Source organism: Rhinichthys klamathensis, unplaced genomic scaffold, assembly GCF_029890125.1.
Source record: "Rhinichthys klamathensis goyatoka isolate OS25496 unplaced genomic scaffold, OSU_Roscu_1.1 h1tg000312l_1, whole genome shotgun sequence".
NCBI lineage: Eukaryota > Metazoa > Chordata > Actinopteri > Cypriniformes > Leuciscidae > Rhinichthys > Rhinichthys klamathensis.
Window position 1 is genome coordinate 489,247 of NW_026606830.1, and position 22,834 is coordinate 512,080.

Consider the following 22,834-nt stretch of genomic DNA (forward strand, 5'->3'; position numbering starts at 1 on the left):
GAATGAAAAGTGAAGCAGAACAAACATTTTGGCTCTGACATTCACTGGTGTTATATGGGTGAATCTTGCTGCCGAATGACATTCTCAAGACATTTATGTAATAGGTGTCAGATGATATTAATGTTAATCACGGTTTTCTGATAAAAACTGAGGCAGCTGACATTTAGATCAAAATACCATGTAGTATATGTCAAGGTGAGAATTAAACCGTTCATTGGCCATCTTGGATTGCATAGCTGAAAAACAGAAGCGGATGACGGTTGGATGTGTTTGTGTTAGACGCAAGGTTTACGATGCAGCATTTTTATCCGTTCACAAGTGTCCGAGAAGCATTATATGGATCATAACTAATCTCAAAGGATTTTCACAGCCTTAGAGTGACTTAGAACAAGATTTCCTATGAAATCCAACTAGGAGAATGTCACATATTACTATGGACATTGACCTTCACATGAAAATGCAGCTTTAGTTACATGTTCTAATAACTTTTTGATGCAAGGTAAGTGGATCGTTCCATGCTGTTGACACAATTCTTCCCTGTCAGCTCGGTTTTAATTGACACTAATGATCTCTGTGGCTCAGTAGACTTTCTTGAGTTTGGAAATTGGGAGGTTGTCTTTTTTTATTATAGCTGCGATCAGAAAGCATGGCACGGTAGGTTGTCAAGGTAAGGAAACGGTCTAGGCCGCGTTGCATGACAGAGAACAGTTGGAAAGATAATGAGACTGAAGCGGCTTGAACAGCTGTTGAGCATCCGGTTTGAATTAAATGTGAAGCAATTCATTTTGAAGGTTATACTGGAGCTTCATTGATTCAGGCTCATTAATGGTCCTCACAATTGTAGATAAGTAAATTAAAACAGTTGTTTCCTTGTTTTCTTCTCTTTGGCTTTATCTCTGTTTACAGCTCAGAATCTGTCTTTTCCCAGATGGCAAAAAAATGAATCCATACAAATAAGAATTAAAAATATTGACGTATATCTTGCAAAAATATATATTTTATGCTAATGTTTAAGTTTGAATTTACATAAATATAGTTTGGACACAAATTGGCAATATAAATATAATTTGTCCAAGACATAAAAAAATCTGAATATATATATTATTGACAATTTAAATATAATTAAGTCGACATTTATGTGATGAAAGTCGAGTCGACGTCGACGTCATTAATGAACAAATAACCCTGAACCTCAAGCTGAGACTCGAACACGGGTTGCCTTGTGCACTGCGCACAGGGCTATTACTCCTATAGAACAGCTAATTTTTATCAGTTCTTTTGTCTTTGGGTCGTTATAGTTCTCACAGATTTCTGCTCGCTCTACATCATACAGATAAAGTAGGACAGCAAAGATTACATTTATATGAATGCATTAGTGAGAGTGTGATTGCATGAGAATTAATTCTACCTGACAGCGTCTCTCTACTAATATTGAAGCAGTGGGTTTTAGTTACTAGGAAATATATGCTAGAACGTTTCAGTTTCTAAGCTATTTTATTGATAAATCACAGAATTGATTGATTGTTTCTGTGTGCGTGCGATCTGCACGTGATGTGTGAGTTACTGTCTGTATGTGTGTGCGTTACAATGCAGCAGTGCATTAGTTTAGAATGGCGATTAACTTATGTGTACAGTAAGCTTTTTAAAATGTGCATTCTCCCGATCAATTTTGAGCATCCAGATGGTATAATCAAACGTAGCTGTTGGAGCGCTCTCTGAGTATGCATTTATTTGTCATTTTAACTGTTGGAAACGGAGCGTAAAAGGAGACTTTGAATATTTCTTATCCGGTTGCTCCCTCTATAGGCCATGATCAGCGACTAGTCGACGTCAAGTTTAAAGCGTCATAGCAGAGCATTAAAGTCGACTAGTCTCTGCAACATCTAACATAAAGGCCTATATATATTTTCCCACATTATATTGTAAGATTAGAAATGTATTTTTCTCGCCCCTTATCTTGAACAATATTTTTTCTCACGCAGTGCATTTATTTAGCATATATTTGAAATATATATAAAAATATGATTTATAGCTGTATATTTTTGCATTGAACAACAATATCATGTAAATGATTTCAGCTAATATGTGGCGTAGGCACTTAGCATCAGACAACTGTTCTCATAATCAAACAAGTTTGGCAGAGCATCCATCCAGAGTTCTGAAGGCCATCTCTTCTGTTCAACAGCTCCCTGTCACAGTGTTGCGTATTGAAAGCTGACGGAACACAAAGGCTGAGGAGCTTTAATGAGCCAAAGTTCTCTTCTCATCGAGGTGGCAGCTTGTGTCAGAAATGAAGCTCATAATAGAATGCCAGTCCAGGCTCCACTGAACATTTCCTACTGTTATGGTAATGGGTTACCGCTACCTCATCAAAGAGTTGGGCCGATTTTGCTCCATTGTTATTTTTATCTTCCTCCCTCATGTCTTCAAAATTATCTCCGAATGACCGCAACATTTAGCAGTTCGGTGTAGCATTTGCTCCTTTCAGATGTAAATTCTGTTTTTGCCTCCGAAAACAAATGATGCAAGATTTTATTCTTTGACAGGCTTGAAGTGTTTTCTTGCAGTTTTTCTGTCTGTGTGTTTTGAACTGTCTGAGGAGAATCTATTGAAACAGGGAGCTTTGGAAGCATCAAACACTTGAGTCAAGAAGTGAAGGCCTCTTGAGGTAAGAGGGAAGGTAAAGTGGTCACTGGTCATTCCAATAATTCAAATTGGGCTAAGCTTTAAAGGGCATCCCTACATGAAAGCAGGTACACATCAGTGGACAGATGCCACTCCGGGGTTCTGCTGCTTGCAAAAGAAACTATCCTCAGCTAAAAGGAATTTTTTTTTTTTAAATGGTAACCAATTCAGCTGCAAAGGTGCCTTCAGTTCAAACTGGACTTGGGAAATCTTCTATCGAGAGACCTGACTGTGTAGCCAAACGTTTTCTATTTTTCCTCCAGTTGAACTTGATTCAAGTGAACTTTTTTTTTTAACTGTCAGTCAACATTTTACTGCAAAATATGAAGCCAGGCATACTGTACTAGGCAATAAGTTTGGCTTGAAATCCGTTTCAATAACCACTCATCCGAAAATATAGACACATCTTTTTAAAGCCACTACAACAATCAAATCACTGTCACTATTCATTGGGGGCCGCAGAATTGCTGTTGTTTTTGTTAGTAAGAATGAAGGACAGAGGGCAGCCATCATCATATTCCCTGTAATTGCTTTTTGACTGATGTGCAGCTGCCATTGAATTGAATCAGGCCAGATTACCAGCCGAGTTTCAGAGCCACTGTGCCTCTAAAGAAACTGAATCAATTGTAGAAGAACCCACCTCTTGAACAATTTGCTAGATCCATTCTTCCCCATAGAACTAATCTTCAGTCATGCTGGAGAGAGGTGCAGCGGTGCCTCTTATTGTAAGATGTGCAATAATTTTTTTGGGGGCATTTTCAAATTATGTGCGATGAGCTTGTGAAATCGGTTGTCTTATGCTGAATTCCCATGTTGCTGCATCTGAAGATGTGTGTCTGTATATTTCTAACAAAACACCAGTTTAAAACACATATGCATGTTCAATAGGACCTGTGCTTTGTTCAGTTCCTATTTGTAAGTGAGACATTAAAGGCATAGTTCAACCATAAAAATGAAAATTCTGTCATAATTTACTCACCCTCATGTCATTTCAAACCTGTATTACTGCAGAACACAAAGATGTGTTGAAGAATGTTGGGGTCCAAACACCATTGAACCTGTCATGATTCTGCCTTAGCATTCTTGATTTTCCTAGTCGTGAGGAAGGGATCATGACAGATTCATGTTTTATGTACAAGCGCATGGTCTGTTATTTGGACCATGTGCTTGTGTTGTCTCGTTACCCCGCCCCCTTGTTATCCTCGTCTTGTGATTATTGTCTAGTCAGTTTCACCTGTCCTCGTCATTAGTGTTCCCTATTTAATCCTCTTGTATCTGCTGTCTTCTGTCGGTTCATTGTGATTGTTACCTGAGTGTTAATCCTTGGTCAGAGTCTGTGAGTATCTTGTCAAGAGTTTTAGTCCTGTTGCGCTATTGCCTGTAAGGGTTATTTGTGTCCCTATAGTTATCTGTCTCAGTCTTGTTAGTCTTCATAGTCCAGTCTTGTTTTGCCCCCTCGTGGGCTTTGTTTTCCCTGTTTTTGTATCAATAAATCCTGTGTTCATTGCATCTGCTGTCTGCGCCTGGGTTCACCTTCCCCCTCATAACAGAATGAACCGACCAACAAGGAACCCAGCAGACAGTATGTCCTCTTTTGTTGAGCATAACCCGGATGACCTTGCACAATGGTGGCGGAGGACTATTTCTGATGCAAGTAATGGCAAGCTGCCAATTCCTCCCCAGGGAGACCGGTCCCTGAGGGAGTACGCCCAGGTTGCAAACGAGAGGAGGCTTTTCCTACCTGATATCATCCTCAACCGCTACCTCATTGCGGGTCTCAACGCTCCTCCACCCCTGGCTGAACGGGAGAAGCTGGTCTGCTGCCCGTTTGGTGAGATGGTGGATTGTTTGTCACGGAGGGAGTCGCGGGGTTCCACCTTGTCGTCACCATCACCCAAGCTGTCAGTGATCCCGGAGGGTCGTGTTATAGGCGTCGCGACGCTTGGGGACCAGGCTGGCTCCCTCACGACTCCCGAGGTTTCATCCACACCCGCAAGTCTCCGTGGAAAACGAGGGAGACGGATTTCCTGGGAGTCTGCTTCGGAGTCTTCAGCGACCGAGTCTTCCCTGCCTGAGACAGCCCTCCCACTTCCAGTCATGGACCCTGCTGCGCTTCTCCTGCCGATCTCCAGTCCAGCTGTGACATCAGCTCCGCGTCCCAGAAGGAAGAGGAGGAGGAAGGGACCCTCTTGTCCTCCGTCTCTGTCTTCCCATGAGCCCGCTCCAGCAAGCGCCGTCCATGAGCCCGCTCCAGCAAGCGCTGTCCCAGAGCCCGCCTCAGCAAGCGCTGTCCCAGAGCCCGCCTCAGCAAGCGCTGTCCCAGAGCCCGCCTCAGCAAGCGCTGTCCCAGAGCCCGCTGAGAGAGTTGCGGCCGATCTAGCCGCTAAGGAGGTTCTGCGAGCAGTTTCAGCTCGTCAGGAGATGCCCGTCATCATTGCGGCCAAGACCCTTTCCGATTACCTGTCTCGTCTCGTCGCTATTCTTGAACCCCCTGTCTGTCCTGCCTTGTCCTCAGCTCCCAAGCCTGTCTCTGTGAGCGCTGCACCTGATCCTATCCCGGTGAGCGCTGCACCCGAGCCTGCCGCTGTTATTGCTGCACCCTGTCCTGCCCCTTTGCCTGCTATGTCTCACGTCAGGAGTCCCGGTTCCGCATCCTCTGTGTCCTCGTCTGAATCTGTTGCTGCTAATTCCCGGTCTGTTTCCCCGTTCGTCCCTGTCTCCACCAGCCCCCGGACTGTTTCCCCATCTGTCCCTGTTTCCACTAGCCCCCGGACTGTTTCCCCGTTTGTTCCTGTCTCCACTAGTCCCCGGACTGTTTCACCATTCGTTCCTGTCTCCACTTGTCCCCGGACTGTTTCCCCTGTCACCATTAAACCCCGGACTGTTTCTCCCAAGACCTCTACTCATGTGTCCCCGTCCAAGCCTGCCCGGAGTTCTCGTCCTCAGCCCTCCTCCCGTGGACCCAAGACCCCCAGTCCTCCCATCCACCCTGGACCTCCCCCCATGAACTCTGTGTTTCCTCCACCTCCTTTGCCTTGTATGTTGTTTTTGATTTTTCACCCGAACCCTGTTCTTGTTTATTCCTGTTTGCCATTGTTAGTGTTTTCCATGTTTTGTTGGTTCGTGTCTTTGTCACAGTCTGTCATGTCCCGTGTTTAATGTCCCCTTGAGGAGCGTCTGGTAGCCGCTCCTTAAGGTGGGGGTTCTGTCATGATTCTGCCTCACGACTAGGAAAATCAAGAATACTTAGTCGTGAGGCAGGATCATGACAGAATCATGTTTTATGTACAAGCGCATGGTCTGTTATTTGGACCATGTGCTTGTGTTGTCTCGTTACCCCGCCCCCTTGTTATCCTCGTCTTGTGATTATTGTCTAGTCAGTTTCACCTGTCCTCGTCATTAGTGTTCCCTATTTAATCCTCTTGTATCTGCTGTCTTCTGTCGGTTCATTGTGATTGTTACCTGAGTGTTAATCCTTGGTCAGAGTCTGTGAGTATCTTGTCAAGAGTTTTAGTCCTGTTGCGCTATTGCCTGTAAGGGTTATTTGTGTCCCTATAGTTATCTGTCTCAGTCTTGTTAGTCTTCATAGTCCAGTCTTGTTTTGCCCCCTCGTGGGCTTTGTTTTTCCTGTTTTTGTATCAATAAATCCTGTGTTCATTGCATCTGCTGTCTGCGCCTGGGTTCACCTTCCCCCTCATAACAGAACCCCTTTGATTTGTATTGTTTGAACAAAAACAGCACTAAGTATGGTGGCCGAGAAAGCTCAACGCGCTACAAATGATGAAAACGCATGCAAATAGAAGAAAACGTATGCAAAAAAAAAAAAAAAGCGCATGTAAATTGAAAAAAAACACCCGCAAATTAAGAAAACATCTTCATCAGTTTCACAACACACGTGAGCTCCAAATACTCACAACACCACCCAAATACAGAAACGCGCTGCAAAAGCTCACAACACAAATACAGAAACGCGCTGCAAATAACACAGACCACAACGGAAATGTTTCCAGGGGAACCAAATAAGTGACGAACCCAGCTGGGACGTGCTGGTGCTTACAGCTTAAAATTCTACTTTATGTATTTATTTATTTTTGCAAAACATACAGAGATTACATTTTTATGACATACAACTTGTATACAATATACAAAATGTATTAACAATATGTTCAATGTCATCACAATACAAATGAGAAAAGAACAATGAGCTGAAAACTAAAATAAAAAAAATAAAAAAGATAGAGAACGAAGAAGAACATGAAGGAAAGATATTTATCTTTCATCAGTTACACTGTACAAATTGTTTCATGTTATGTTTAAATTTTCATAAAGTTTCATAAGAAATGTTAGGTAACGTAGGGTCCAAAGTTTTAAAGTTGAGAGACACACATACACGCATATTTTAAAAGCTTTTTTGTAAAGTAAAAATAAAAATGTATTTGCAACCGTTATGTTAACAGCATTATATTTCTGTCGTAAGACCAGCTCTTCAGCTGATGGACACCGTGCTGCGTTGTCATGGGAACATCCCTTGTGAACATAATGAGGAATGTCTCCCTTCATCAAGTGGGTTCCACACGGCTACATGTTGGCACGCTAGAGCCCTGCTCACTCCAAAGTCCCACTTTAAGGGCTCTGCCGTCTGCCCTTCGAGGGGAGTATGGCATAGGGAAGCTCACGAGCAATAAGCACGTCCCAGCCGGGTTCGTCACTTATTTGGTTCCCCTGGAAACATTTCCGTTGTGGTCTGTGTTATTTGGAGCGCGTTTCTGTATTTGGTTGTGTTGTGAACTTTTGCAGTGCGTTTCTGTATTTGGAGCACACGTGTGTTGTGAAACTGATGATGATGTTTTTTTAATTTGCAGGTGTTTTTTTCTATTTGCACGCGTTTTTTTCTGTTTCCACAAGGGATGCAAATTATCGATTAATTCATTAATCATTAGTTGATCGACCTTATCGATCGATTAATGATTAACTGATAAGCGGCTATTTTCCTGAGAATGTAAATTTCTCACGGTATCAATAGTGTCTTTAACATAAAAAGCTAAATATTGCTTATATACTGAATAAAAATGCATGTTATATTGCTCAATTGATGTTTTATTGTAACAGTTGGGATACGGTACAGATAATGGCATTTATGTAGTTTAACAAAATAAATGATGTACAGAAAATTAAAATACATAAAAAATAATTGTGCACTGGCTCACCTGTTGCATGTGAAACATTAAGCAACATAAAATACATTTTAAATAAAAAATCTGTATGGGTAGGCTTAGGCTACACTATATTAAGCCTACATATAGTAATCTATCTGATAAACTTATATTAAAAACTTGAAACATTAGCAGCAGCACTTATAATCCCTCTTCGTCTGAGAAAGGTAACAGTAAGATTACTAGACCTGGAAACTTCAAATATAGAACTGAACACAACTTAAATCATCCCTGAGGAAGCTGACAGTAAAATTAGAGGGCAGAGTTCCCCATACGTTCATTTATTTGTGGCGGCCCGCCACAATATCAACGCTGATCGCCACACATTGATTCTCGATTTTTTTTTTTTTTTACTAAGCCTATTTAAAATCGTATTTGATTGCAGAGCGCCAGCCCGTAGCGCATTCGCGCAGAACTACCTCTCGCTCGTCTCTCTCTCTCTCTCTCTCTCTCTCTCTCTCTCTCTCTCTCTCTCTCTCTCTCTCTCTCACCCGTACCTTTCGCGCTCTCTCTCGCTCTCTCTCCCTCATGGAACACCGCTGCACAAATCTGTCCAACACAGCGCTGTCAATGTTGGAGGCCCAGCTTTAAAAAAAAGTTTTTAGCCAGCATGCAAGGAGCCTATCTAATAAGGAGAGCTAAGTTATTGTTAGAATACAGGTACATGAATTTTCGAAGTTAGCACGCTGTATATAGCTGGTAGTCCACTCCGTTTTGATCGCCTCATGTTTGGTTTCTTTTTTGCCGCCTCAAGTTTTTGTCTGGTCTCTCGCGTGAGAATCTCGTGTCACGTTCGCAATGTTCAATTAGCCGACAATAATTTAATTTAATCGAGTAAATTCTTGTCGACAATTAATCGATAATCGATTAACCGTTTACATCCCTAGTTTGTACGCGTTTTTTTCTATTTGCATGTGTTTGCTTCAGTTGCAGCGCGTTGAGCTCTCTCGGCCACCGTAACTAAGCCATTTTTAAACAACATGAAGGTAAATGAAAGATTTTTCAATACTGGTACATCCACTTCATGCATCGATTTTTCAGTTTCTTTAAAAGCGAAATACTTCACTGTAGATTTATTGTGCTGTAGATTAGTAAATTACTATTTAATTTTTCTTCCTCAAGATAACAATTGTTGTTTTTTGTAAAAATGTATTATAATTAAGTGACTTTGTTTCAAACACTCTGCAAAACCGGCCCTTTAAATTAAAGTAAATTTTTTTTTACCACACTGGCAGATTAAAAAAATATATATTTTAAGCATGAAGTTTAAAAAAAAAACTAAATCAAGACTTAATATCTTGCGTGATTTTGCTTCTCAAGTAAATGTATCAAGAAAGATTTAAGAATGTTTAGATATTTGTAAAGGTAAACAAGACAAAAAAAAAACTGAGGAAATTATTATTATTATTTTTTTTTCAGTGTGAACAAGGTATTATTCCTGCAGAGGTATATATAATATATTAACACTATTTATCATTAATCATTGGCATTTAGCAGTGGACTTCTGTCGTAATATGTGGAAATGGGAACCATTCTATATACACACAAGCTCCAAAATGGACCACTATCAGCACTAAACATAGAGGTGTAGTGTGAAATTCTGTCCATATACAGTAGGTCGTGGCCTAATTTTGAGGCTTGCAGCTTGAAAGAGATAGAGAGTTTGAGAAAGACATAGAGGGAGAAACCGGGAGGAAGATGAAACCGTTTGACATTTATAATTCTGTCCCTTGATAGTGAATTTGCTCAGCGGGTATTGTGTGTGTGTGTAGTAATGTGGTGCTGGTCCACAAGGACAGAGAGCAGTGATGCATAGAATTATTGCTAGCATTCCTGCCTCAACATTTTGGAACTGGAATTGGAATTGGAGCATTTTGGATAATAATCATTTTGATATGTTTATAAATTATGCAGTTTGGATATTCAGGGATTTAGAAGTGAAATGCAAGGCCCATTTGAGTGATACCTGAAACTTGATGATCTGACAAATAGTCATATTTTTCTTGTAAATATTGTTGGGCATCATTGCAAGACTGATGTACTCATAACAAAAGAGAATGGAGAAAAAATGTTCTTGTGATGGAAAGAAGTTGCTTCCAAAACTGAAACAGCTCTTAAAGGGATAGGTTTCCCAAAAATGCTGTCATCATTTACTTACCCTCAAGTTGTTCTAAACCTGTATGAATTTCTTTCTTCTGTTGAACACAAAAAAATATATTTTGAAAATGTCAGTAACCAATGGGCGCCATTGACTTCCATAGTATTTTTTCCCCACATACTATAGAAGTTCATGGCTACCGTCAAACGTCAACTGTTTGATTACCCATATTCTTAAAAATATCTTCTTTTGTGTTCAGAAGAAATAAATTCAAATGCAAATCTGAACAAATTATAAAATGAAGGAGCTACATAAATGTCATCTCCGAGAGAGGGTGAGAGAGAAAAATCGTGTTGCCTATCATATAAGGTTCAAAACATTTAAATAGACATATCAAGTTAGCCTGGGAAAACCCAGACAACTTCCGGCAAATTTAGATTTGCTCTGAAAGTTAGTCTGGCAAAGAGCTCATTCAAGCTCATTTCCGATCTGCCGAAATCGCGGCACCAATCAGAAACGCTGGGGCGGGCTTTACACGATGACGACAGCGCTGGGATTTTGAAGCAGATTTTGTAGCCTACATTACAAAGATGGATGCCGCCGTCGAACATCACTCGTTCGAATCAGCTATCGCGTCTGTTTTAAGCGATTTGAACGTTTCCTTTTTGTTAAAAACCGAGCAAACAACAACACTCATATCGTAGGTTACAAGGTTTAAATAATTTAAATATACATATAAAATAGTACAATGTGTATGATGTAGTATTTTAGTTGATATTAGGCTACTCTTGCCAAGCTCTGATTTCTGAGAGACTCACGAAGATGGTAACGCGGCTATTTGATTTGCACTCAATTCATTTATAAAGTTTACACTCATTCACTTCACACACTCATAATTACGTAGTGATGATAGAGGTTTATGTATAATATTGTGCTTTCCCCTGGCTCACCTCTTATCCAGAAAACACGAGGAGTGACTGTCAGCTGAATATTTTTTCTATTATTTGGCAGAATTATTCGTTATTTGTTTAGAAGCCATTATTCGTGCCTTTTCGAATAAGGTATTCGGCTTCAGACACATCCAGATTATTCCTGCCTGGCTGTTCAGTCAAATTAATTGTCATTACATTCATGTCACTATAATGAATCATTGTATGACTTCATGCATTTCACATCTACTTACTAATCATTATATTTATTAAACAATCATGTAATTTAGACATTTAATGACTGTATTGCACCTCATTCCATACTCCATTTCTGTCTCCACCCCCCTTCTCTCATTAGAGCCCATTTTGTGTGACGTTGGAGAGTTTCTGTGCGGAGACCAGCTGACCTGTGTGTCCGAGAACTGGCTTTGTGATGGGGAACCAGACTGCCCTGATGGTTCTGATGAAGTTCTGGACAAATGTAAGTAACCATTACACCAATCCACAATGCATCTCTACATTCCCATGTGTCCATTCGCCAAAAATCAGCATTACCCTGCACATGATTATGTTCCTTGCCTTGTTTAATTCCAGGTTGCACTTCACATGCAAAGTGCGAGGAATGATAGCTGGGCATTTTAGGGTGATGAAAGTGTCCTGATTTTAATATTTAATTGTATTCACGAAAAGATTGATCAGTTTATGCTAAAGCCGTGTGCCCAATTGCTTCCTGTTGATGCAGGGCATTTCCAGAAGAGCTTAATTTATAACAGATTCCAGGCACAGTGGGTCAACTATTCTCACCACTGGTATTCTATTATCATTTAGATTAATCATGTTCACTCTGTTTTGTTTATAATGCTTTAGAATGGATTCCGGGTGTATTTATCGTGGGGATTTTGTGGAGCTCATTACCATAGATTACGTATCGATAGGAAATGCATTACAATCTGCATTTCACAACAAAATGTGCAGTGGAATTTAATGTGTTTTGGAAGCCAGCACAGACTACTATCGCAAGAGTGTACTAACATCACTCCACTGACATGGGTAATTTTATTCATGTGTTTGTCTGTGCATATTGGGCACCCTGAGGTTACCGTGTTGCTTCCGATAGTGGGGTAAAATCAGTGAGTAAACTGTGCAGTCTTAATCCAGAAATCTATGCACAATTTTTGTCATGTCATTTATTTATGCATGTATCTATCTATGTATTTAGAACGGGCCAATCATATACAGTTGCCAAGGATTGAAACGTGCGCATAAGAAAAAAGTCAAGGTAAATTGTTTTGATAAAGATTACCCATTAATGATTGAACAAAAAAAGTTCCCAAAATATTAGCTGTGGGGTAATGTGCCATCTGCTTCAACTAATGTTTATAATAAGCTTTGCATCTAAATGCAGGAAATACTTTGGAAATACACTGGTCTTTTTGAAGTGGTAGCCAATATATTTTCCAAAGGTCTGAGGGAGCACTGGCAAAGCAAAATCCACCTTTCAAAGAAAACAATAAAAAATTTGGTTCCCACATGAATTTATGCACTCGAGAAGCTACCTCAGCCACATAAAAGTCTGATCAACTACTAGGACATAGTAGTTGATATTTCATTTTCAAATACTTCATATTTTCCTGCAGACATGATGGTTGGAATGTGGTATAATAAAATCTTAGTTCTGGGATATTTTTTATTTTACTTTAATTTTTTGTTTGTTTATTTTTTTTTTGCTTTATTTTTTGTTTTAACTTAATTTTAATAAACAACTCATTATTGTACATGGTTTTACTTGAAGTGTAAATTGCTCACATATTCCCCAATTATTCAACTTACCCCTCGACATTGCTTTATATAAAAGCTTGTTTCTGCCACAGAAAAAAAAGGTAATTGCGTATTTTTATCTCGCAATTCGGACTTTTTTTTTTTCAGAAAAAGTCAGTCTTTTTCCCCCCTCAGAATTGGACTTTATAACTTGCAATTGAGCGTTTACACTACCGTTCAAAAGTTTGGGGTCGGTACGATTTTAAATACTTTTAAAAGAATTCTCTTCTGCTAACCATGGCTGCGCTTATTTGATTAAAAATACAACAAAAATCAGTTATAGTATTAAATATTATTCCAGTGTAAATCAGCTGTTTTCTGTGTGAATATATAGTAAAGTGTAATTTATTCCTGTGATCAAAGCTGAATTTTCAGCATCACCAGTGTCAGTGTCTTCAGTGTCAAATGATCCTTCACAAATCAGTATAATATGAGGATTTGATGCTCAAGAAACGTTTATTATTATTATCAATGTTGAAACAGTTGTTGGTCTGTCAGTTGTACAGTTTTTTTTTTTTTTTTTTAGGATTCTTTGATGAGTAGGAAGTTCAAAAGACTTTTGTAACATTATAAATGTCTTTACTGTCACTTTCGATCAAATTAATTATTCCTTGATAAATAAAAGTATTGATTTCTTTCCTCCAAAAAATAAAAATAAAATTCTCACTGACCCCAAACTTTTGAACGGTAGTGTATATCTCACAATTCTGAGGGAAAAAAAGAATTGCATGATATAAATTTGCAGTTGCGAGAAAAAAAGTCAGAATGGCAAGATATAAACTCGTAATTCTGACCTTTTTTCTCGCAACTGCAAGTTTATGTCTTGCAATTCTGAAGATTTGCAAAGTCAGAATTGTGAGATAAAAAGTCGCAATTATTTTTTAATTGTTTTATTCATATTTTTTTTATTTACACTTTCTTCTAATCTGATTTGATAGTGGATATCCTAATACATAATTTGATGCATTAATTTCACCTCTATCTTTCTCCTTGACCAGAGGTTAACGTAATAATAAAAAAAAGTGGCACTTTCTGTTTTGACTGCTTTAATTTATCCTCACCTTTTTATGCTAAGACACTTCATTAGTTTTGACTCTTCATAGAAAGGACTACATTTATTTAAAGTCTTCGTTCTGAGACAGAGCTGGCATTTTTCTTCATTGGTTCATTATAATCTTCAAATTAATTGAAATTTTCAAGCATCCTATTGCTTCAAAATTTATGAAAACTATTTTAATTGTCAAGTACAGCTCTAACTAATGTATCCCTCACAGTGGGACTGTTTGTATTATACTTTGTCGCTTCTAATATAAGTAAAACTTGCTTGAGAACAACTTAAATGACTGTCTACTTGTTCTCATGAAACTGAATCTAATGATATAGTCATACTGTAGAAGCGTTCGTCTCTCCACACGTCTCCAGTTGCTTCATAACATTATGTTCAACTCTTAATCCTCTTAGTTTTATAATAAGATTAACCTAGACTGTTTTCAATTTCTGAGCCTATCTGTTACCTGATATTAAGTCCTTGGTTTTTTATTTTATAGTTATTGTTTTTGCTGTTCCAGTTTCTGGACTGTGCATATTTCTAGTTTTGGCGTGCCCAAGTTCTGCCACCACAGAGAAATGTAATCACCACATTCCCAGGGCCTCCAGGGAAGGGCAGCTGCACGTTTTCAGTGCCACATGGCCAGCGGGAACCTGGATAGGCTGGCCATCCAGCTTCCCTATGGGACCAGCTCGACATCTTGGGTTATCAGGGGAACTGGGAGACAGCCCGCTTTCCTGTAATGAAGAAAAACGTATTGCAATGACAGTCTTGGAGCGTTCGAGGTACATCGTGCTGCTACTTATATTGGTCAGTGGAGTATGTACAGTGAAAGTTTTGACATGAGTTATGAGTAGAATGACCATACGGCCTAAATAATCTCTGTATCGCCGAAAGGAATTGCGGAAAGATTGAAAGCTCACTGAAGAACAGCTTTTTAGGATTTTAACAAAAAGATATGGGTCATTTCAGTGCTCCTGACTCTGTTCCATATGCTCTCGCCTTTTGTCTTGAGTGCGATGTTCTTTATCAGGAAATACAAAGACATGCTTCAGTGACAAATTGCTCTACTATTCCCCCCACCTCCACCCCTCCCTGAAGTTTGAATTGAACAGAGAGAGTAAGAGAGATTGATTTTTGTTTTGTTCTCATTTTTGTTCTGGGCAAAGCATTAACTCACAACACTCGGAAAGCAATGCAGACTGTGATCCACAAGGTGAGCACATGATGTTCTTGTTTTTGAAAAGATGACAGCTGTTTTCTTTAGACATCTGTCAAGTTAAGTATACATTACTGGCCCTTAAATCCTTCTTTGATCAACTATACTTAATAGTACCTGGGTTAAACTTTAACAAGAAGCTCTATGTAAAATGTATTTACTCGGGACACAAGAAATGCCATTGTTTTCCCCATTCATTTATTTTAGTAATGTTTTTATTTTCATTTTCATATTTTTTGTTTAGAGTTATTCTCTATATCAGTGAGCACTTTTTCTGGTCTCCCTGAAACACCTTGATTGTAGTCTTGCGTTTTCTTCTGGGAACGTATCACAATATCCCTCATTTAAATGGGGAATAATCCCTCATCCCTCATTGGACATTCAAGCATAAAAACCTATTCTAATTGACCCCAAAAACAAAATCAAGAAAATATGGCATACAATATGGCATAATATGGCCTCTATAAAAAAAAAAAAAAAAAAAAAAAAAAAACACATTAAAATATTCAGTAGACAAACGTTTAACCAGAGCTAAAGAAGCTGAATGTTTCACTGTCCTTTTCACATTAATGTATATTTAGTAAAATTAAAATATACAATATACAACTATATGAACATCAATAATGATTATTTGAATGGCATTGTAAATATCATAACAAAATATGTACATTAATATTGTACAATGCATGTCATTTTAGGCTTTGATTAAAATGCAACATTCAGTTTTATACAACATGTAACGGGGTCCGTTGTCTTTCTTTGCACTGAGGGCCCTAGCCTTGAAAATGATTGACCCCAAAGCTAAAGAGCATATCTCACAATATAGCAAAATTGGATGGGGAGTTGCGTAGAATTAAAGGGCAGTCTTGCAAAAATAGCTAGTTGTCGCTTTCCATCTAAGATGCATAGAAATGCGTATGGATTTTATGAGCACACCTCTCAGGGCAGTTTCTTATGGCCCCTCTCATACTGAAATAAATGGAGAGTAATGTGCCTATTCCACAGGAGAACTGACACCTGCAGGAAAGAGGTTTGAGAGGTAATGTTGCATAGCATCTTGTTATTGAGCTGAGGGACAGGCATTCTGCATTATGCAATATTTACCTCAATGCCCGCCTCTGAGCACAGACTGAAATGCTTGAAAAATAGACTGTGCGGGGGACATTTATGAGATCATCAGATGACATTTAACTTGATTAACATCTTTTGAGCTCTGTGTTTTATGAGGGCATGTACAGTACATTTTGGAAAAGAAAATACACTGGAATTGCATTAGATAGAAGCATTAGATCTCTTACCTAAATGGTAACAATACATCAGCCCTGGACTTTGGTTTTAGAAGAGAGTGTTGTGCAATAGTTTGGGACAATTTGTCATCTGGACATGAGCAGAATGCTGTTTAAGCTCAGAGCACAAGCTGCTGATATTTTTTACTTGTGATTTTTATATTGTCTCACATCATCAAGCCAAGAGCTAAATCAAAGCAGCTTATTAAAAGGACAGTTAAAAATGAAAGGGAATTTGATTATGCTGGTATTTTTTTCATTTCATTTTCTTAGTTGTTAGATACAGTTACAGCCCACATATATGGACACAAAATGCTACAATTTCTGTGTTTAGGCCTATATGCATCCATACCGGCTGATTTTAAAATGTCCCTACCAATTTTGAAACCAAATCTGTGTCGTTAAATTCGTGACAAATTGCCCACAGGCAACAGAACTCCAAAAGCAGCAAGTGGTATGTGATTAAAGAGTAAACTATGTTTTCATCACCTTATTGTGGCTATCAAAATATATGAAATATATGCGTGTGAGTGTGTATAGCATATATATCATAACTCCAGACATCCAGGGGGTTTGGCATGTAAGCAGGGAGCTTTGGAGATGATCCTTTTAATTTAGTGGGAGCCTCTGTGCTGTGAAAGCCAAGCTGATTCACTTCCTGTGGATGATGCCATCTGCTTGGGGGCAGCAAACAAACAGACAGACCAAACAAAGGCAAAGCTTTCTTCACTGTCTGTGCGTGAAGCATGCAGAGTTGGGTGCAGCTTAAATGAGGTTGAGACTTTATTCTATTTTCTAAATTGAGAGGTAGTCAGATGTGAAGGTTTTACCCAGTGCATATGTATTTTAGCTCATAAAATCATAGCTGGGTCATTTCTACTATGCAATGTTTTATATGTTTTAATGTTCTGGACAAAACATTAAAATATTTTTAATGTAAATGATATAAATATAAGTTAGTTGTCTTTTACCAAAATGCCACAATTAAGTGATTATGACTTCCCTGGTTACAATGCAGTAAAAAAAAAAAATTAAAGGGGTCATCGAATTGGATTATTATTATTATTATTATTATTTAGTGCTGTCAATTGATTAAAAAAAATCACACATTTTTTTTCTGTAATTATTGGCAATTAAAAATATCGAAGTTTTTAATATTTTTATATTGCAATAAATTCAGTTACTCTCCAAATTCATGTAGAAACAACCTAAAGACAGTATATTTAAAATATTTGTTGTAATGGCATTTTTTTATGAATGAAGGCCAGTATCACTGATACTAATACAAATGATGTCTCATTAGAGACACTATCTATTAAATTGATAGCTTTCAATTATACTGTAATGTTGAATGTTTTAAAAAAAATCTATTTCAAAATTTTTTAGGCTTTAAAAAATACTTTAAAAAGGCTTAACTTAAAACAATCTTCACATTAACTCATTATAATAAATGTTATATTTACCTGTGGCCTTCCTACCTGTCTAACAGGTAGGACATATACAGAAATTTTATAAAGTTATCAAACACTTTACAGTCTTGACTGCATAAATTATAAATGAAATATAGAATAATCCTTATTAAAGCTACAATTTTCTTTGTTGTTGTTCTTTGATTAACATTAATGACAGACATCACAGTTGATTAGACTGGTTTATTAGACTGCTGTCACTTTAAGATCTGCTGCTGTCCCATATGACTCAGATCTGACGCGAATTTCATTTTCTCACAATTCTCGCATTTCAGGGACATTGTGTAGGAATTTCTCCCATCTAGCGGTGAAATTGTATTTTGCATTCAAACGAATTGTGCTCTCCAGCGCCTAGCTTTTTCAAATGCGTGTTGTATCTACGGTAGCCGTTATGTACCAAAAAGCTATGACAGGATGTCTTCTAATAGCACTTCGTCGAGTGTTCCCTCGGGTGAACAGGTTTGTTATTTCAAACAAACTGCAACTTGACACAACGAACAAACGAATGTTACAGTATGAATTACTGACTGTGAAACTTGCCGGGGCAGTGACAAGCGCCTCTCACTGCTCTGCTCCACCGTTTCTACTGCTTTCAGTTACGTCACGCTGGCTCTGAACGAAGACGCGTTGTGGAAACGTGTTGGCCTAGTACTTTTTGTCCCTCTCTGCTATTATAGTTTTTCAAGATGGCGGAACTACATGGAAGCCTCCGTGGACCTACCCGTCCCATGTATATAAAGATAATAAATTCTTCATTTAGCAGATAATTAGCAGAGGTATTTGTACACCATTGAGGACGTATTTATGAATAAAAATATTGATTTTAGATAATAAAATACCTAAAAAAGTACACATTGTCCCTTTAAGTTAATTTAAGTTGTTATTAAACTCATTTAAGACTGCTCTTATGAGATTACGCGACAAAACATGCATTTTGTGCACAATACCTGGACGCCGTTTGTGTCACATAAACAGGACATTCACAGAAAGCGAGTTCTCTTTTGTCTTGTCACGCTTGAATGGTTTAAAAGCATTTGCTGAGGTTTATGGTTTGAAAAGCAAAAAAAAAAACAGACGCTGTGTTAAAATGAAACTGAAAAAATTAATTGCATGCGTTAACACACTATTGTTGATAGCACTATTATTATTATTATTATTATTAATAATAATAATTATTATTGTTGCAATATAATCCTTGAAGGTCACTTATAACGTTCCTAAAGTTTTTTTGCACAAAAAAAAAAAATGAGGGGAAAAGAATACTTTTAACCTTCATTCTGACCCTCTGTCTGAAATTATACATTTTTAAGGGGCGGATCCTTTAAGGCTGGTCAGTAAACGTCCACTGTTATGATTGACTAATGTAATTTCATAGGAAACAGTATCGACAACGCCCTCTCGCTATTGCATGTGAGTGTTTTGAAAACATTATCCATATAAAACCATCATTTACAGATGAAGCATATGAAATCAGATCCAATACAGCAGACTGCTTCCTCTGTCAACAAAAGTTTTTTTTTTTTGCAAACTCTCCATTACACTGTGCCTCGTTTACAAAACAATCTGCAGTCAAATTCTCTGAACAAACATATAATCATCCAATGTGATTCAGGACACCATTAAAAATTAACTAGCCACTTTTTCCTGATGCTGGTGTCCCTCTGAAGTCTGTACAGGGACTCAAACGAGCTGTTTAAACAGGACGTGTCAAAGCGAACGTTCCTTTACGCTTCTATTTACTCTTCCATTTGTCCTCTTGTCGGCAGACTCAAGCGCGTGGAGTAAAGTGAACGGGCATCTGTATACTGTATCCAGTGTAGACAGCGTCAGTGATTATAATTGGTTCTATTTGCTTTTGACGCGGAGGCATCCGGTGTAGGCAAGTGTCAGCTGTTAAGTGACTGATCACCAGTGGGCTATGGTGCAATGATGTGAAATTATTCGTCGATGTCTTGCTCCAGAGTCAGGCATATGCAAATGCATTTGCCCGTGTGATGTCACAAGTCCCCAAATATCCAAACAAGCTGTTTCTATCTCTGTCTATCTGTCTATCAATCAATCTATCTATCTGTCTGTCTATCTATCTGTCTGTCCGTCCGTCCGTCCGTCCGTGAATTTCCTTTGATTCCCACACTTAAACATAATGATAGTGGCCGTTCTTTCTGTTTATTCACTCATCACTATAATGCTGTATCAGGTCTGGTTACATTGAGTTTGTAAAGATTTGATCATACTATGTTTTGAAATGCACAATTTTTCTTGGCAGTTATTGTGCTTCCATAGTTAGAGATTCTCATTTTTTTCTTGACAGATCTTTGACTTTCACTGCCGTCTTCTCTTTCACTCCTCCGCTTCTTTTGTTAGGGACAAAATCACTAGCTTGTCACCAGCAGCCTTGTGAAAAGAGCATATTTTAACACCTTGACAGCTTTGCTGTCACGATACCTCTGGATGACATCAAACTACTAAAGCCTACATTAGCCCCCTGCTGTTGTCGAAGAGAACTCTGTTGGTATAAGCTAAGCTTAGAGGCAGGAGAGCAAACAGATGGTTTTCATTCAGTGAAGAAATTGTCTACTGTGAGGCACAATAGCATAGGGACCTTCACCTTCCGCAGTAATGATGAAACTAACACCTCGTCTTTGTAAATAATTTGTGCCTGTATGTTATGTGGTGGCAGTTTAAAACCCTTTCAAATAAATTCTCAGTTAGACAAATAGAAAACTAAATACAGGTGCATTATAAGATTATTCTAGACATGTTCAACTGATCATCTATCACTAGTACATTTCCTACTCAACATTGCCTTTGCCAGAGCTACTGTATCTGCATGTCAGATAGCTTTCTAATCTCTAGTATCTAGTATCACAGACTTTCATTGTTAATTTCATATATGTAAATTAACAATGTTTACTCATTCTCCGTATTATCTGGAGCAGTTATTATCTGTCAATTAACAGAAGAGTTATTGTATTGGTAGGTTTATAACTGAAAATTGTATTGTACTATGTCTACTTTAAACAGCATTATGGTAAAAATGGAACACCATGGCAACAGTTTTCTTACCTGTACGTGACAATGTTTTGGTTCTGACAGAACTGACAGAATGGCAGTTTCTTTCAGTTTTTCCACTCCGTTTGCCCTAAAACACTGTGGAACAATACAGGTCTACACCATTATAACTAAAAGTTTGCTAAGTAGTATTTCCTACTAAAACAAGGAGGTATTTGACTCTGGTTAGTGTTATCCCAGTGCATTATGGGTGTTGAAGGTTTCCAATATATTTGGCCAAAGGGAAGACAACAGCCCTTTTTTTTCCCACTAGTCAGGTAGCGCTGATTATTTTTTCCCCCTGCCTTTCTGCTGTAGAGGTATCCAAGTTTTATTGAAAGCCTATTTTGCCAGCTGTAAAGTAATGTGAAGTATCAATCTGCCTTTGTCACCACAAGACAGTCTGATCTCATTAATATTTGTTGGTATTCATTCGTAATGTTTACAATTTTCTACATTTGGACATAGTGTATAAATATGTTCATAACGCATGTACCTACAATGAGATCACATTGCACAAGACCATATGAGTTTTGTTGGAAAAATCTACCTACCAATCAGCTTAATTAGGGGTTCAAGCACAAAGTGCTGAAACCCTATTGTAATTGTAAGGATTTGTAAAACTGATCGTGCAGACCAAACCGTAAGTGCTAGAGACTTGAAACCTGGCCAGATGGTAGGCCTCAATTTGGGGAGAACCTATCAGAGTATGACCCCGATTGGCCCATAGGTGGCGCTACAGCAACCAAAAGTACTAAATCGCTCATAACTCCTAGACCGTTTGACTTAGAATCCATTTTTACACCACTGTGATCCTTGGCTCAAGACGGACAAAATGTATATCTCCAATTTCGATTTAGGCAGCGAAAATGTTCTGCTATGTCAAATTTTGTCCAAAACCTACTTTTTTGAACTAGTCCTAGGTTTTTAACCTGATCAGAACCAAACCAGTGCAGTACAATTCTCTGGACTCTCTAGATCAATAATTATCAAAAAAAATGGAACTTTTGCATTTGGATGGCTATAACAGGGTAATTTAGAAAATGTGACTTTGGAAAGTAAAAAAATAAAGAGAAATCTTCACCAATTTTTACAGCACAGGGCTTGTTCTAACCATTTAGATGCACTCTATCAGCGGTATGAATTTCAGGCATTTTTGTTGAGATTTCGCCGAGTTATTAGTGAAAAACCACCGGGCGCGATTCAAAATGACGGTTGATGACGTGACCGCCATTGACGGTCACGCCGCCTTGTACAAATTCACTCATAACTCGAAAACGGAAACTCCCTGCTTGCTCAAATTTGGATGGTAAGGACCTCTATGGGGCCTTGATCGAAATCTATCGTAGCGGGCCTCATCATTAATTACATCATTAGATCCTGTTAAGTGTCTATTTTTTTGTGGATACTCACAATAAAAACAAAGTGTTGTGCTTTTCGTCAAATAAAGAAAAAAAAACATGATGTGAGTTCTGCGTTCTCTCTGTCAGTGAAGTCCATTCTGAAACGCGTCCGAAAATGAACTGTAACTCAGCGAATACTCAATCAAGCAGGAATACAGGCTCACAGGCATGAAGCTTGAATTCTCGTCTTTTAAATGAAATAATTTATTTAAAAAAACAAATATTCTCAGTTTATGTAATCTGTATGAAAAGAGAGAGAAGTTTTAATGTGACCACGCCCACAGAGAGCACGCGCTATTCAAACGCAAATAATCGGAGGCAAGCCATGTAGACGTGTCAATGCCCACAACAACTGGATAAAACACATCAAGTTTAATAAGAATCATTTACTTTACGCTGTCTTGTTACACTGAATAATACTATCCTGGAAAAACTTACCTCAGAAGTGCTGGTAGTTTCATTTCGAGGAGCAACGGATCAAGCTGATGTGAATAGTAGTAAGTTATTTATTCTTAAATGCTTTGTTCTAATAGCGTTATGGAATAGTGTCTGTAAACCGCAAAAGACTGTTTAAATATGAATCGCATGTCTGTGTGTGAATGAATGCATGAACGG

General features: G+C 38.3%; 1 protein-coding gene across 5 annotated transcripts in view; it reads left to right on the forward strand.

Moving 5' to 3' along the window:
- Nucleotides 1–22,834, forward strand: part of lrp1bb (low density lipoprotein receptor-related protein 1Bb) — a 339,454-nt gene that overhangs the window by 107,953 nt on the left and 208,667 nt on the right. For 4 of the 5 annotated variants that reach the window (XM_056271238.1, XM_056271233.1, XM_056271236.1 and 1 more), the window contains exon 2: nt 11,284–11,406. The exons of the other annotated variant lie outside the window; for it this stretch is intronic. In XM_056271238.1, the coding sequence (XP_056127213.1) occupies nt 11,284–11,406 (123 nt within the window). The remainder of the gene's footprint in view (nt 1–11,283; nt 11,407–22,834) is intronic. 5 annotated transcript variants of the gene reach the window in all.